Source organism: Xyrauchen texanus, chromosome 39 (genome assembly GCF_025860055.1).
Source record: "Xyrauchen texanus isolate HMW12.3.18 chromosome 39, RBS_HiC_50CHRs, whole genome shotgun sequence".
In the NCBI taxonomy this organism is placed as follows: domain Eukaryota; kingdom Metazoa; phylum Chordata; class Actinopteri; order Cypriniformes; family Catostomidae; genus Xyrauchen; species Xyrauchen texanus.
In genome coordinates this window covers 37,705,407-37,720,406 of record NC_068314.1, presented here as the reverse complement: position 1 = coordinate 37,720,406, position 15,000 = coordinate 37,705,407, and the positions used below count along the sequence as shown (strand labels likewise).

Below are 15,000 nucleotides of genomic sequence, written 5' to 3'. Positions count from 1 at the left end.
GAGACTTTGCGATCTTCGGTTATTCCAGCCCTTCCTGAAGGTCATCGAGCCTGTAGGAAACAGAGAGGAGAAAATCCTCAATCGAGAAATCGGTAGGACCGCGATCAGTGCCTGCTTTTACTTCCTTTCGTGTTTGATTACTGAGAAAGCTTGTCTGAGCAACAGTTTGGTGACTATGTACGCAAATGATGTCTCATGTGTTTCAGGTTTTGCCATCGGCATGCCGGTGTGTGAGTTTGATCTAGTGAAGGATTCTGAGGTGCAAGACTTCCGGAGAAATATTCTTAATGTCTGCAAAGACTCGGTGGAACTGCGAGATGTCATCGGGCTACACAGTCGAGCGCTATACGTTTATCCTCCTAACGTAGAGTCCTCGCCGGAGCTTCCAAAGCACATATACAGCAAATTAGACAAAGGTAATCAGTCGTTCTTTTATTAAAAGGTCTTTATTCCAGGTTATTTGCAACTGCATGTCTATGAACAACATCTGTGTTTGCATGAATTCTTCAGTACTTATTTAATCTGTAAAGTTATCTCAATTTACCTTTTGAAGTGGGGGAACGTCTGGATCCTGTGTGTGCAGTTTACAGAACAGTGCTTTAGAGAGATGATGCACTGTCAGCTGGTCATTGGGACCCTTCAATGTCTCTCTGTGGGACACAAACACAGAGTTAACTCTAATAGTGCTGCTTCTGTTAGCGCTCAAGACTTCTCTGTGTGTGCTAGGTCAAATCATCGTGGTTATCTGGGTGATCGTCTCCCCCAACAATGACAAGCAGAAGTACACGCTGAAGATCAATCATGATTGTGTACCTGAGCAGGTGATCGCCGAAGCCATCAGGAAGAAAACCCGGAGCATGCTGCTGTCAGCCGAGCAGCTGAAGATGTGTGTGCAGGAGTATCAGGGCAAGTACATCCTGAAGGTCTGTGGTTGTGACGAGTATCTTCTGGAGAAGTACCCCATCAGTCAGTACAAGGTATCTGCTCTCTTTTGGCCTCACTAAAGCAGCAATCTAAGAATGAAAGTATGCAATGCTTATATAACATGGATATGACTTAGTGGTGGTGGTGTAGTGGTCTAAAGCACATAACTGGTAAACTAGTACTCAGAAGGTTGCTGGTTCAAGCCCCACAGTCACCACCATTGTGTCCTTGAGTAAGACACTTAACTCCAGGTTGCTCCGGGGGGATTGTCCCTGTAATAATGGATAAAAGCGTCTGCCAAATGCATAAATGTAAATGACTGCTTGTTTACTGTACACTGCATAAACATTTAGCACTTAAACCATCTCTGCATTAAACCTTACAAATTCCTCTTGTGTTTGTTTATTAAATGTTTTAGCTAATTTGATCATGATTTTCTGTTAGCTATAAGAGTGAAGTGTCTCACATTTGTCTGTTTCGTTATGCCAGGGAGTGCGTATGACATGTGAAATCCCGCTTATATGATCGCTACCGGATCAGTGTTTAGAGCACATACGTGACTGCCCATGAGATGTGCTGATTATGGGACTGTATGTCTGAAGTCTCTCTCTCTCTCTCTCTCTCTCTCTCTCTCTCTCTCTCTCTCTCTCTCTCTCTCTCTCTCAGTATGTACGGAGTTGCATTATGCTGGGTCGCATGCCAAACCTCATGCTTATGTCCAAGGACAGTCTTTATTCCCAGCTGCCCATGGACAACTTCACCATGCCCTCCTACGCCCGCCGCATCTCCACCGCCACGCCTTACATGAACGGCGAGGCCTCCACCAAATCTCTCTGGACCATTAACAGCACTCTAAGGATACGTGTCCTCTGCGCCACATACGTTAATGTGAATATCCGGGACATTGACAAGGTGCTTATCTGAAATATGTCTAGGGCAGAATATGCATGGGAAGCTGTTTGCATGTAGAAGCCATTGGGGTTTGCCTTTTTCTGTGGCTGTTTATCATTGCATTACCTTTCTGTACTGGATTGGATGTTCGCTCATGGGTGGTATGGATTGTTTCAGATTTATGTGCGAACAGGGATCTATCATGGTGGAGAACAGCTGTGTGACAATGTAAACACTCAACGTGTCCCGTGTTCCAACCCGAGGTACCGTGAAAACAAGAGCACAGTATTCGAAGGAGAATGCACACAACTCAAATCTAATAGACCCTTTCAAATGTCTACTTTTGTTGGTTTAGTATTCTCTTTCTCTCAAATCCAGATGGAACGAGTGGCTGACCTATGACATGTACATTCCTGATGTCCCACGGGCGGCTCGACTCTGTCTGTCCATCTGCTCTGTGAAAGGAAGGAAGGGGGCAAAAGAGGTGACGACTCTATATTCTGTGTATACATAACAGTCTTCCTGTCAAAACCACTCAGTGTGAAGTTAGTCCGCATCTCATCAGATCAGCGGGTTAAGAAACAGAAACCAAATCAGGTTTTACTTATATTTTTTATTTTTTTACATTGGACATCGAGTGGCGACCCAACACAATACCACAATTTTTCATCGTACAAATGTGAACGAAACGTCCTTAAAATCAAACATTGAAATTATCAATATTACCTCGATAGGGGGGTCTGGATATCTCAGCGAGTATTGACGCTGACTATCACACCTGAAGTCGTGAGTTTGAAATCAGGGTGTGCTGAGTGACTCCAGCCAGGTCTCCTTAGCAACCAAATTGGCCCGGTTGCTAAGGAGGGTAGAGTCACATGGGGTAACCAAATTGGCCGGTTGCTAGGGAGGGTAGAGTCACATGGGGTAACCAAATTGGCCCGGTTGCTAGGGAGGGTAGAGTCACATGGGGTAACCAAATTGGCCCGGTTGCTAGGGAGGGTAGAGTCACATGGGGTAACCAAATTGGCCCGGTTGCTAGGGAGGGTAGAGTCACATGGGGTAACCAAATTGGCCCGGTTGCTAAGGAGGGTAGAGTCACATGGGGTAACCAAATTGGCCGGTTGGTAGGGAGGGTAGAGTCACATGGGGTAACCAAATTGGCCCGGTTGCTAGGGAGGGTAGAGTCACATGGGGTAACCAAATTGGCCCGGTTGCTAGGGAGGGTAGAGTCACATGGGGTAACCAAATTGGCCCGGTTGCTAGGGAGGGTAGAGTCACATGGGGTAACCAAATTGGCCCGGTTGCTAGGGAGGGTAGAGTCACATGGGGTAACCTCCTCGTGGTCGCTATAATGTGGTTCTCGCTCTCGGTGGGGCGTGTGGTGAGTTGTGCGTGGATGCCGCGGAGAATAGCGTGAAGCCTCCACACGCGCTACGTCTCCATGGTAACGCGCTCAACAAGCCACATAATAAGATGCGCGGATTGACGGAAAATAAAAAGTAAATATACATTTTAATTACACACAGCAGATGCAATAAAGAGACTTCTCTCTCTCAATAATATACTTATTCGATTCAATTATCATCCGGGACACCTGTGAGATGCAAGTTGAGCTCTTAAAGTGACAGTGCCATTATAGCGCTTGTTTGTACACATTATTTCAAACATGTTTCGAAAAATAAACAACATTTACTGTCTTTGTCATTCGTGTGTTATTTTATGGAATCAAGATAATATTGAATCGTTAACCTCATATCGTATATCAAACCGAATCGAGAGATGACCATATCGTCCCATCACTATTATTACAATCATCTAGTCCCAACGATGCAAAGGACGAGGACATGTCAATAAATCTGTCCGTGTTGACATCTGTCTATTTGACGAGCATCTATCAAGTGACACCATCCAGTTTGATTGGATGACCTTTGACATCAGCAACAAAAAACATGCCAAGCATTTGCTTTCATTTAAATGCTAAGCCCTTTTATTTTGCTGTGCTAGCTCTGCACGATTATATGGATAGTGGCTTTTATCTTTCTTGTCTGCGACCATCAGAACAGACCTGTGAATCTGGGTCATGATCCACCAGTTGAGAACCACTGCTATAGACCGCAGAGAAACGTTAACGTTAAACGTTTAATGGTGTTTTTAAAGTGCATGTTTGAATGAGTAGAAGCACATTTGATCTGTTTCAGGAGCACTGTCCGCTGGCCTGGGGAAACGTCAACCTGTTCGACTACACGCACACTCTGGTGGCAGGGAAGATGGCGCTGAATCTGTGGCCGGTACCACACGGCCTGGAAGACCTCCTCAACCCGATTGGTGTCACGGGATCCAACCCTAACAAGGTTTCCTCTCTGCGCGAACTCTTTCAGTGCTGAGCCGTCTGCACGGTGGCATTCATAAGATTGCTCAGTGTTGTCTAATCTGAGTTAATCTAGAGCACTTGTTTCCCAATGCGCTTTATGCAGCATGTAGACGTTTATGCCACAGTTTCCATGCAAAACAATAACAATCATAGATTTGGTGACTTTGACTGATCTAATAACAATTCAGTTGCTCTGGTGGTTCCTTTGCTCTAGGAAACGCCCTGTCTCGAGCTGGAGTTCGATTATTTCAGCTCTCCTGTGAAGTACCCTGACATGGCCAACATCGAGGATCACGCCAACTGGATAATATCCAGGGAGATGGGATACAATTACTGCCAGTCTGGACAGGTGAGCTTACAGACACACATCCTCATGAATTAATTATTGTGACACACTTCCTGAAGCTCTGTTGCTGCGATTCCTGTTGTAGCTCTTCAATGGGAATTTGACAATTAAACACAATTGAGAATTGTGACTTGTATAGAAGTGTATGCTATTGTTTAACAATCTAGGCACTCATGTTAGGTACATCTGGAAATATTTTTGTTATCATTCAAAATCAGATGCAGTTTTGTTGTGCAGGTTTGAACTATAATGTGAGTTTTACATGTGACATCCTACTGTATGTGACATGATCGACTGTGGGCTTATGCATGTAAACCCCAGTTTGTATTTTCCAAAACTCCACCATCAGATGAAATCAAAGAGCTGTTGATCACTTTAAATACTATTCATGATTTGTGTGTCAGTAGATTAAGATGGTTTATTATACTTACATTCTCTATTGGTCTACATCCAATTAGTCCTGATGACGTGTAGTTGAACGCGTGACGCAGGCGGCGCAATAACTGGAGAAGAACCTCAGAATGAAGTTGCTCTTGACCAAACCATTCATGCATTCACACTATTTCTCCAACCCACTAATGCCTTAGTACATGCTTGCACGAAAATACCACATTTTATGCCCATGCCGACTGACTTTGCTTAAGGCAAGGCACTTCTAAAATCATTTTAAACAACATTTCCCTAATTATTGTAGAATACTACGTTGGCTTGACATGCTCTTATTGTACAGTCTTCGTTTGGGTTTTTCCAAAATCCCTCAGCCAGGACCAAAATTATATATTTTGACTGCTCCTAGAGGTTTCAAGCTATATCCATCAAATTTGGCACAGACCTTCAGACTGTTCTGGCTCTCGTTGCTTTGCCTTTTCTTGTTGTTCAAACTTACGGTTATCCCGTAACAGACTTTTGAATATGCCCCAAATCCCATAGACTTACATAGATGGAATGTTCAAACTGAACTGAATGAGCAATGCCTAGAAACCAACCAAAACACCCTAGTAACCAACCAAAACACCCTAGTAACCAACCAAAAACCCTAGAAACCAACGTGGTGGTTACTAACCAACCAAAACACTCTAGTAACCAACGTGGTGGTTACTAACCAACCAAAACACCCTAGTAACCAACGTGGTGGTTACTAACCAACCAAAACACCCTAGTAACCAACGTGGTGGTTACTAACCAGCCAAAACACCCTAGTAACCAACGTGGTGGTTACTAACCAGCCAAAACACCCTAGTAACCAACGTGGTGGTTACTAACCAACCAAAACACCCTAGTAACCAACGTGGTGGTTACTAACCAACCAAAACACCCTAGTAACCAACGTGGTGGTTACTAACCAACCAAAACACTCTAGTAACCAGAAATGGTGACCCGTTGCAGCCTTCAAAAACGCACACTTTCCCTTTTACATGTATATCTAATATTTCATGTTGAAAAAAATCTGTATTATTCATCAACTCCTACATCCTCCTACAGAGCAGCAGACTGGCACGAGATCACGCCATGACGGAGACTGATATAGAGCAACTTCGGCAGCTGAGCAACAGGGACCCGCTTTCTGAGATCACTGAGCAGGAGAAAGACTTCCTCTGGAGACACAGGTAGTCTAGTGCAGCCTTTCTCAAACTTTTTTCAGTCAGGGCACCTTTCAAAAGTGCATAAAATCTCAAGGCACCCCAGTGTAAAATATAATTTAAAAACACTGCATAACCCAAATGTAAATGCAAATGTCCTGTTTAGTTAGACAGAACAGTAATGAACAGAGCATAATACGAACTGTAAATAACAATAACAATAATAATAACAACTTTATAGCACCTTTAAAAACACAGGTTTGCAAAGTAATTCACAAAATAATTAATCAGAGACACAAATGCCATAAAACCGTAAGAGGTGGACCGCCCAATACAAGAACCCAACAACAAATCCAGACCAGGAGAACTAAAATGAAGTGCAGGATGCAGTTAAAATAAAATAAAAAGGGGCAGACATGAAAAAATATATATACAATACGATAAGAAAAAGATGCATGTTAAAAAATGCACCAGAGATACTAAAAGTGGCCTAAATTCACGTTTATGTTTACGTTTCTGTCAGTCTGAGGTGTTGTTGCTATAACGCGTTGCTATGGGTTGCGTCACTTGCGTCCAAGTTGTGTGTGTGTCTTGCTTCGGTCTTGTGAGACGGATTTTTATGGTTAATTTTATATATATATATATATATATATATATTTATCTAAAATGAATTTACAATTGTATTAATACGTTCATATGTTTAAAAAGAAGAAGAATGTATTTATGTAAATTCAAATATATTTATATATGAAATGTCAGATTTTTTTAAAAAAAAATTTTATTTATTTTTTTAGCCTACGTAATTTTTTGGCGGCACCCCTGACACAGTCAGGGGGCACCCCAGTGTGCCGCGGCACCCACATTGAGAAAGGCTGGTCTAGTGCCCTCGCTAAGGCTCCTCGTGTAAATGCAGCGGACACCGTTTGTGTGAAACTGTATATGTTTCTGTACTCTAGGCAGTATTGTGTAAACATACCAGATATCCTGCCAAAGATCCTTCTGGCGGTGAAGTGGAACTCCCGCGATGAAGTCGCACAGATGTATTGCCTTCTTAAAGACTGGCCGGCGATAAAGCCAGAACAAGCCATGGAGCTGCTGGACTGTAACTATCCTGATCCAATGATTCGAGACTTTGCAGTTCGGTGTCTTGAGAAGTACCTGACCGATGACAAACTCTCTCAGTACCTCATTCAGTTGGTCCAGGTGAGGACGATATATTCTTCATGAACTCAAGTACAGTGGACTTCCCTTTGGCGACAAATTAAAGTGACAGTTCACCCTATAATGAATATTCTGTCATCGTTTACTCACCCTCATGTTGTTCCAAACTCATATGACTTTCTTTCCGCTGTGGAACACAAACGGAGATGTTAAGCGGAATGTTAGTCTCAGTCACCATTCACTTTCATTGAATGGTAAAAAAGATGCGACAAAGAGGAAAGGTGAAACTTCTCCATTTGTGTTCCACAGAAGAAAGTAAGTCATACAGGTATGGAACAACATGAGGGTGAGTGAATGATGACAAAGTTTACATTTTTGGGTGAACCTTCCCTTTAAAGACATTATTGACATTAATTACAAATGCCTTCTCATAGAGTTTTATGGTGATTAAATACAAATATGTTTAAAGGTTTTGAAGTACGAGCAGTATCTGGATAATCCGCTGGTGCGATTCCTGCTGAAAAAAGCTCTTACCAACCAGAGGATCGGACACTTCTTCTTTTGGCATTTGAAGTAAGTAACCATGTCGTCCGAGCGGCGTAATGACTGTATCTCGATGTTTGAGGACTGAGATGTTTTTGAAGTTCCAAGTGAAATGGAAGAGTTTGTGGGGTTGCAGGTCAGAGATGCACAATAAAACGGTGAGTCAGCGGTTCGGTCTGCTGCTCGAGTCGTACTGCCGGGCGTGTGGCATGTACCTGAAGCACCTGAGCAGACAGGTGGAAGCCATGGAGAAGCTCATCAACCTCACAGACATCCTCAAGCAGGAGAAGAAGGATGAGACTCAGAAGGTAAATTCAACCTTTGACCTTTTGACCTCAACTGCAAGCAGCTGCTTGTATACGCAAGGTTAGAGAGTCTTTAAGCGCGCCGTAGTCGTAGATCGCATTAAACTGGGATAGGAGAAAGTATTTCAACTAAGAAAACTATAACACGCATCACCTTTTTACAAAGGAAAATTTTGAGGAAAATTGTCATTGGCTGATGGTCTTTTTTTCAGGTGCAAATGAAGTTCCTGGTGGAGCAGATGAGGAGACCCGACTACATGGATGCCCTCCAAAATTTCACCTCTCCACTCAACCCCGCCCACCAGCTGGGTAACCTGCGGTGAGTCCCACACAGTGCAGTAATACACCTTTCACCTCGCAGGGACAGTATTCTGCAGATAAATAAATGCACGTTTGATCATGACGTTGGGTTTCTGGTTTGTTCTTGTGTTTGCACGGCAGACTTGAAGATTGTAGGATCATGTCCTCAGCCAAGAGACCGCTGTGGCTCAACTGGGAAAACCCTGACATCATGTCCGAACTTCTCTTCCAGAACAATGAGATCATCTTCAAGAACGGAGATGGTCAGATCATCTTTTATCTTCTCTTTCTATGTATGTGCTTATATTGGACGATATGGAACAACAGTGACAAGTTTTTCCTTCACAGACCTGCGGCAGGACATGCTAACCCTTCAGATCATCAGGATAATGGAGAACATTTGGCAAAACCAGGGGCTGGACCTGAGGTATGGCGGGGGGTTACGCATACAGACGTTACGTTACGCATAACGTCTGTATGCGTAACGTAACTCGCATACGTTACGCATACAGACGTTGACGTGCTGACAGGTCAGTGAGGGGGCGTATCGATTTTTTTTTATTTATGTGTCTGTCTTATTTGGTATTTCAGACATTAGATATTCCTAATATTTATTAATTGATTTATTTACATTTTATCATAAAAAAAAAGAAAAATTTATTTGAACTTTTAGTCCATGTCAGTAGCTTTGAAGTCATCTATATGCTAGTGTACACTTAGACGATGTCCAAATGGACTGTTAGCAGATATAAGCATTTTAAATGTACATTAAGACTGTCAATGACACGTTGATTCAGTGTGATTAATTTAAGAATATAACACATTAAAACATTAATCACACCACCATAATAAGGAATTTTCCTACCAATGGAACAATTCAAGATTGAAGCGCCACCGGCATATTTCTGCCAGTCTCAGTCAGCAGGGGGCAGGAAGTGCCACTCCAGCGGCACTAAATTCTGCTGAAAAGGGGCATTTTTCTGAAACGTGTTTGTTTTGCATTATGATCATTGTACATTAAATATAGAACATGACATGCATTAATGAATACAGGCGTGTTTTTTAAAACATTGAAATGAATAGTGCAGGGCCAATAGACTCTTGAGCATTAAACTTATAGAATAAGAAATCTGCTCAAATAAGTCTTAGCCAGTGTAGTTATTCATTTGATCTAAACCAAGTTTATCTAGAAAGCCTTCTAGAAATCAATATCTGTAAATGATCAAGTCTATCTAGAAAGCGTTCTAGAAATCAGTATCTATAAATGATCAAGTCTATCTAGAAAGCCTTCTAGAAATCAATATCTGTAAATGATCAATTCTATGTAGAAAGCGTTCTAGAAATCAATATCTGTAAATGATCAATTCTATCTAGAAAGCGTTCTAGAAATCAATATCTGTAAATGATCATTTCTATGTAGAAAGCTTTCTAGAAATCAATATCTGTAAATGATCAATTCTATGTAGAAAGCTTTCTAGAAATCAATATCTGTAAATGATCAATTCTATCTAGAAAGTTATCTAGAAATCGAAGTCTATTTTGTGTTGTAATTATATTTCCCGCCCAAATTGTTTTAATAGGAAATACTTCAACACAGAAAAGAAAACGGCTTGTCGTGACATTTCATGAGGTCTTAAACCAAATGTTGCTCCAGAGAATCCAGTAATAGTTGAACTGTAAAACATCAATGAAACGGGTCCATCTCTTTGTGTTTCTTTCTCATCCCAGAATGCTCCCGTACGGCTGTCTGTCTATTGGAGACTGTGTGGGTCTCATAGAGGTGGTGAGGAGTTCTCACACCATCATGCAGATTCAGTGTAAGGGAGGCCTGAAGGGGGCGCTGCAGTTTAACAGTTCAACGCTGCATCAGTGGCTGAAGGACAAGAACAAGGGCGAGATGTGAGCGACAGTGTTTCTCACCAAACCATTGACCATCCAAATGGGCTCTTCTCTGTAGTGGGCGACGGATTGCGTTGATCATTGTGTGATGCTAATATCTAAAGAGCAAGATGGCTCTCTCATTTATATTCATATCATCAAGCACTAATTAAATAGAGCAGATGTTGAAGTCGTACGTTACACAAGTTCTGGAATGAACCTCATCAATTAAATCATCTGTGTTTACAGGTACGATCTGGCGGTCGATTTATTCACACGATCCTGCGCTGGCTATTGTGTGGCCACCTTCATTCTGGGCATCGGTGACAGACACAACAGCAACATCATGGTGAAGGACGACGGGCAGGTGTGAACTTGATCTTCATTGAGGCTTTATTCTCATATTATTGAGTCATTCTCCTTATATTGACCAGCTGTGTCTTCTGCAGCTGTTTCATATAGATTTCGGTCACTTTTTGGACCACAAGAAGAAGAAGTTTGGCTACAAGAGAGAGCGAGTGCCGTTCGTCTTGACTCAAGACTTCTTAATAGTGATCAGCAAAGGAGGAACACAAGAGTGCACTAAAACCAGAGAGTTTGAGAGGTATTGTTCTTATTATTGTTGCTCTCTAGAGTTTAAAAGTTGGACATTCTGCTCATTTATACTAAAATGATACTTCTGGAAATAGGTTCCAAAACATCGGACTGCACTGAGTCTGTGGAACCGCCATTGATTGCTAATGAAGAGTGTTGACATGCTGCAGTGTAGTGTAATGAAGTAGCAGGAAGTTGAATGTGTCTCGCCGTTTTCCCGCTGCAGGTTCCAGGAGATGTGCTACAAGGCTTACTTGGCCATCAGACAGCACGCCAACCTGTTCATCAACCTCTTCTCCATGATGCTGGGCTCGGGCATGCCAGAGCTGCAGTCCTTCGATGACATCGCTTACATCCGCAAGACCCTGGCGCTGGACAAAACCGAGCAGGAAGCCCTGGACTATTTCATGAAGCAGATGAATGACGCTCACCACGGCGGATGGACCACCAAGATGGACTGGATCTTCCACACCATACGCCACCACGCCCAAAACTGAACCGAAGCGGCGGGACATAGTGCCTGTATGACGGGCCAAACCGAGACCCTTATTCTAGGGCACGCTGCCTGATGGGGAATTACAGCACCCACCCAAACCTCATGTACAAACGCGTCTGATCTCCAGCATTGTCCATTATAGTCTCGTTCCCCCTCGTGCTGCTCTTTTCCTGGAGAGTCAATTCTTCTAATTAATATTTATGATGGGTGTTTTTGTGTGGGGAAAAAAAACGTTGTTGGAGAAAAGCGTTCTGTACTTTTCAGCAGCTTTTGCAGGAACGCTTACGTCTTCCTGTTTAAAACGACAAATGCCTTTGAATATGCGCGCAACTCTCCGAGAACACTCTGGAAAACAGGGTTTGGCTTGCTGCCTAGCCTTTGTTTTCCAAACCAACACTAATCCCCTGACAGACAATGGAGACGTTGCGGCGCGAAACTGATGGTGCTGATCTTCGTCAAGACGCTGAAGTGTTTCGTGTTTGTTGAGTTCACTCCGCCGCACAGAGACGGATGATACGCTTTCTTCCTTACATGCACAGCGAGCGGAAACGATTATGCACTGGATGAATCTACTCACACTCTCACATAGTAGCACTACACACTTCTCAAGATAACACTCTTATCTAACGCCGCAGTTCCTCTGGCGCTCGACCGAGAGAGACGAGACCGGACATAATGCAGATATATATGCAACACAAGTCAGCGATGGCACACAATTCTTTGCCAATCTGTCCTACACAACACCAAAAACTCAGATGACTGCCCTCAATCCTAAACGTGCATTTTGACTCAAAGATGATCTACCACTGTCATTGGCCATGGGGTCTCTCAATAGTCAAATATCCACCCACGAATCGTCCTGGCCAATATATATATGTGTCCGTCCACTAGTTGGGCGTATTTGAATAGTTTGTCCCATAGATGAATGATGTTTTCCTGTTTCCAGCATGCAGAATAGCAGAGTACACTACAGTGCACTACACATAGTATACTGGATGTGTGCGGACGGTCTGTCCTCCTGAAAGACGTGTCGTGAAGTGAATGTCTCAGATGTTCAGATGGGTTGAGCTAACAAGACCGCACACACACAGTATATCATGTGTAAGTAATTAGGGCTAATTTAGGGCTTCGGTGGAATGAAGTGTCTTGCACAAACGGAGCGTTCTCCTTCAATGGCAAAAACAGGAAGACGGCGCCCTCTGTGGTCGGGTTAAGTGCCTTGCTTGGGGCCGACAGTTCCAGCTGCTCCCGCTACGATCACGTCCTCAATTCCCGAACAAACAAGCACTCCGGCATCAGCACCATCTGGCCTGGTGTTTCACGAGATCCTCTCGTCATTCAGTCTAAACGCCCGTCATGTTTCTGCATTACTTTAAAGCTGTGAAAATGTACAAATGAGGTGCAATCGTGCTATTTAAATGGATAAATCGCTACTATATCTTGCACACCTTTTTATGTTGTTTTGTTCTCGTCGCAGCTCAGTGTGACAATGATCATACCCGCATAACCGCCTGAAACGTAAATGATCATAAACGAACCGTTTTTATGTAGGAAAGGACACGCGCTCGTTTACACGTTACAATCTCATGAGGGTTTGTGCTGAAACAATCTGAAAGAGCGATCTGAAATGTGAGTTTTCTGCTTAGACTCATCATCTGAACCAGTGTGAAAATATCGAAACCTCTTTAAATCAAGAGACGTGTTCATGAGAAGCCCAATTGTGTACGATAAGGTCAAACCGAGTGTTGTTTATGCTCAAAACGAGAAATGCAATCAGCCACTGGTGTAAGAAAACACAACAAGACTTGTACATTTTAGCTTCTCAACTACATGAACCTTTAGGTTTAGGAGTGATTAATAAAAGGATTTCCCGCCTGTGATTTGCTGTTGTAGTTTTCTGCACTTCTGCGTTCATTCGTATCTCTGCAGTAAACACGTGAACAGATATCCACATGCGTCAGACTGATGTGTGCAGGTGTTTCGTGTTGCCTTCAGTCCTGTGGGACACTTTAATCTCCTGCATGTGTTTAAGCAGCTCTTTTACTAGCTTGAATCAGCTGCTGTAGAAGTTAGTGACGGTCAGCAGCTTCTATTCGCTCTCCGAAAGCCATTTAATGCATGCTTCTGTTCAATCGTTGTGTCGTCGTCTGTACAGGCTACAGATCTTGGGCTGGACCCGCTGAAAACAAGCCCATTCACAATCTTTCTAATTGACCTTTTTTAAATGGTTTAACGACTCACTTGCATTATCTATTGAGATGCAGAAGTGTCCTGGAGTCTTTTGTATGGCAAAGGAAAAAGGAGTAAATAGTAGGAGTTAAACAAGACAATGTTTAATAAGATTCAGTTGTACTTGAATATCATTGTTGGAACCGTGTTTGCGTGTCCATGTTACATCGCACTGAAGGTTCACATGCTTAGGCAATTTCATACCGATGATGAATGTTTCAATGGTTTGCTCATGAGAATCTGCTACACTAATAAAAAGTTACAAAATAAAGACCATTTGAATTGAGAGGAAACCCAATTGTACACGTGTTTGAAGACTGTCGGGAGGATGTAATAAAGGTCAAAGCGGTTTTCTGTGCTTTTCTGAAATGGTTGGCGTAGTTACATTTATCTCTCTGTAACACTGTTGCATTTTACTCATTATGTGTTGATGTCATAGAGATATCGTTTTCTTTACTATCACCATTATGAAATTATATAAAACGGGCCAAATACTTTTCTTTACCTGCATCCTTGCATGAGGTTCAAAAGTAAAATATACAACGGAGTAAAAAATATGGAAAGAAGTCAAACTTCACAAAGTTGCCCAAGTATTTTTGTTGATCATTTGTCATTTGGGGGATTTTTGGCCTGTGACTGCATTCAGCACAAACATCTATTTCTGTTCAGTTTCATTGTGCACTTCAGTTCAAGAGTCGCTTTGTATTCAGTCTGTCTTATGTGACTATGTACAAATAAACGTATTTCAAGAACATTTTCCTGATTATAGCTGATGTCTCGCATGCACATTCACATTTTTGGGGTTCAAGTCATATGGTATATTGTACTTTATTATTATTATTATTATTGAAATACAAATAGTGGGATTTTCTGCACTGTGCAAACACAATAATTAATAAAAATAAATAAAAATCTTCCTCTATGGTGCATTCAAAAATATTTTCTTTTCTATATTTTATATCTAATTTATCTCTTTGGTGTATTAAAAACATCCCTCAAAATGTTCACTTTTGTCTTTCTTGTTTGTTCTAACGAGTTGCTAGTTAAAGACTACAAATACCACAAGCATGTGAGTGAATGTGCCTGACAGAACAGAAAACTGTTGTAGTTCTTCTTTAGTATCTTGTGTGAAAAGGCCTTTCCCAATTTATAAATGAGAACATTGTAAAAGATGTTTGTTTATTTATTGGGGAAAAATGTGTTGTTTGTTTATTTTCACCTGGGACACAACAGGGATCAAATGGAAAGACAAAATGTATTTAATTAATCTCTTTATTTTGTTATAAACAAAATTTTACATAAATAAATGCAAATTTTCTGACCAGAAACCATTTTTGTATATTTTGTTTGCTGAACTACAACCTGAAAATATTTTATGATTT

General features: G+C 42.0%; 1 protein-coding gene across 3 annotated transcripts in view; it reads left to right on the top strand.

The window, feature by feature from the left end:
- Positions 1–14,938, top strand: part of LOC127632328 (phosphatidylinositol 4,5-bisphosphate 3-kinase catalytic subunit alpha isoform-like) — a 26,422-nt gene extending 11,484 nt beyond the window's left edge. For all 3 annotated transcript variants that reach the window (XM_052110853.1, XM_052110854.1, XM_052110855.1), the window contains 19 exons: positions 1–92; positions 207–416; positions 727–977; positions 1,591–1,836; positions 1,993–2,078; positions 2,194–2,299; positions 4,014–4,166; positions 4,401–4,535; positions 6,015–6,139; positions 7,069–7,315; positions 7,743–7,846; positions 7,953–8,124; positions 8,334–8,440; positions 8,563–8,684; positions 8,770–8,848; positions 10,150–10,320; positions 10,549–10,666; positions 10,749–10,903; positions 11,120–14,938. The exon at positions 1–92 is cut by the window's left edge. In XM_052110853.1, the coding sequence (XP_051966813.1) occupies positions 1–92; positions 207–416; positions 727–977; positions 1,591–1,836; positions 1,993–2,078; positions 2,194–2,299; positions 4,014–4,166; positions 4,401–4,535; positions 6,015–6,139; positions 7,069–7,315; positions 7,743–7,846; positions 7,953–8,124; positions 8,334–8,440; positions 8,563–8,684; positions 8,770–8,848; positions 10,150–10,320; positions 10,549–10,666; positions 10,749–10,903; positions 11,120–11,390 (2,950 nt within the window). In that variant the 3' untranslated portion in view covers positions 11,391–14,938. The remainder of the gene's footprint in view (positions 93–206; positions 417–726; positions 978–1,590; positions 1,837–1,992; positions 2,079–2,193; positions 2,300–4,013; positions 4,167–4,400; positions 4,536–6,014; positions 6,140–7,068; positions 7,316–7,742; positions 7,847–7,952; positions 8,125–8,333; positions 8,441–8,562; positions 8,685–8,769; positions 8,849–10,149; positions 10,321–10,548; positions 10,667–10,748; positions 10,904–11,119) is intronic.
- The last annotated feature ends 62 nt before the right edge of the window (positions 14,939–15,000 follow it).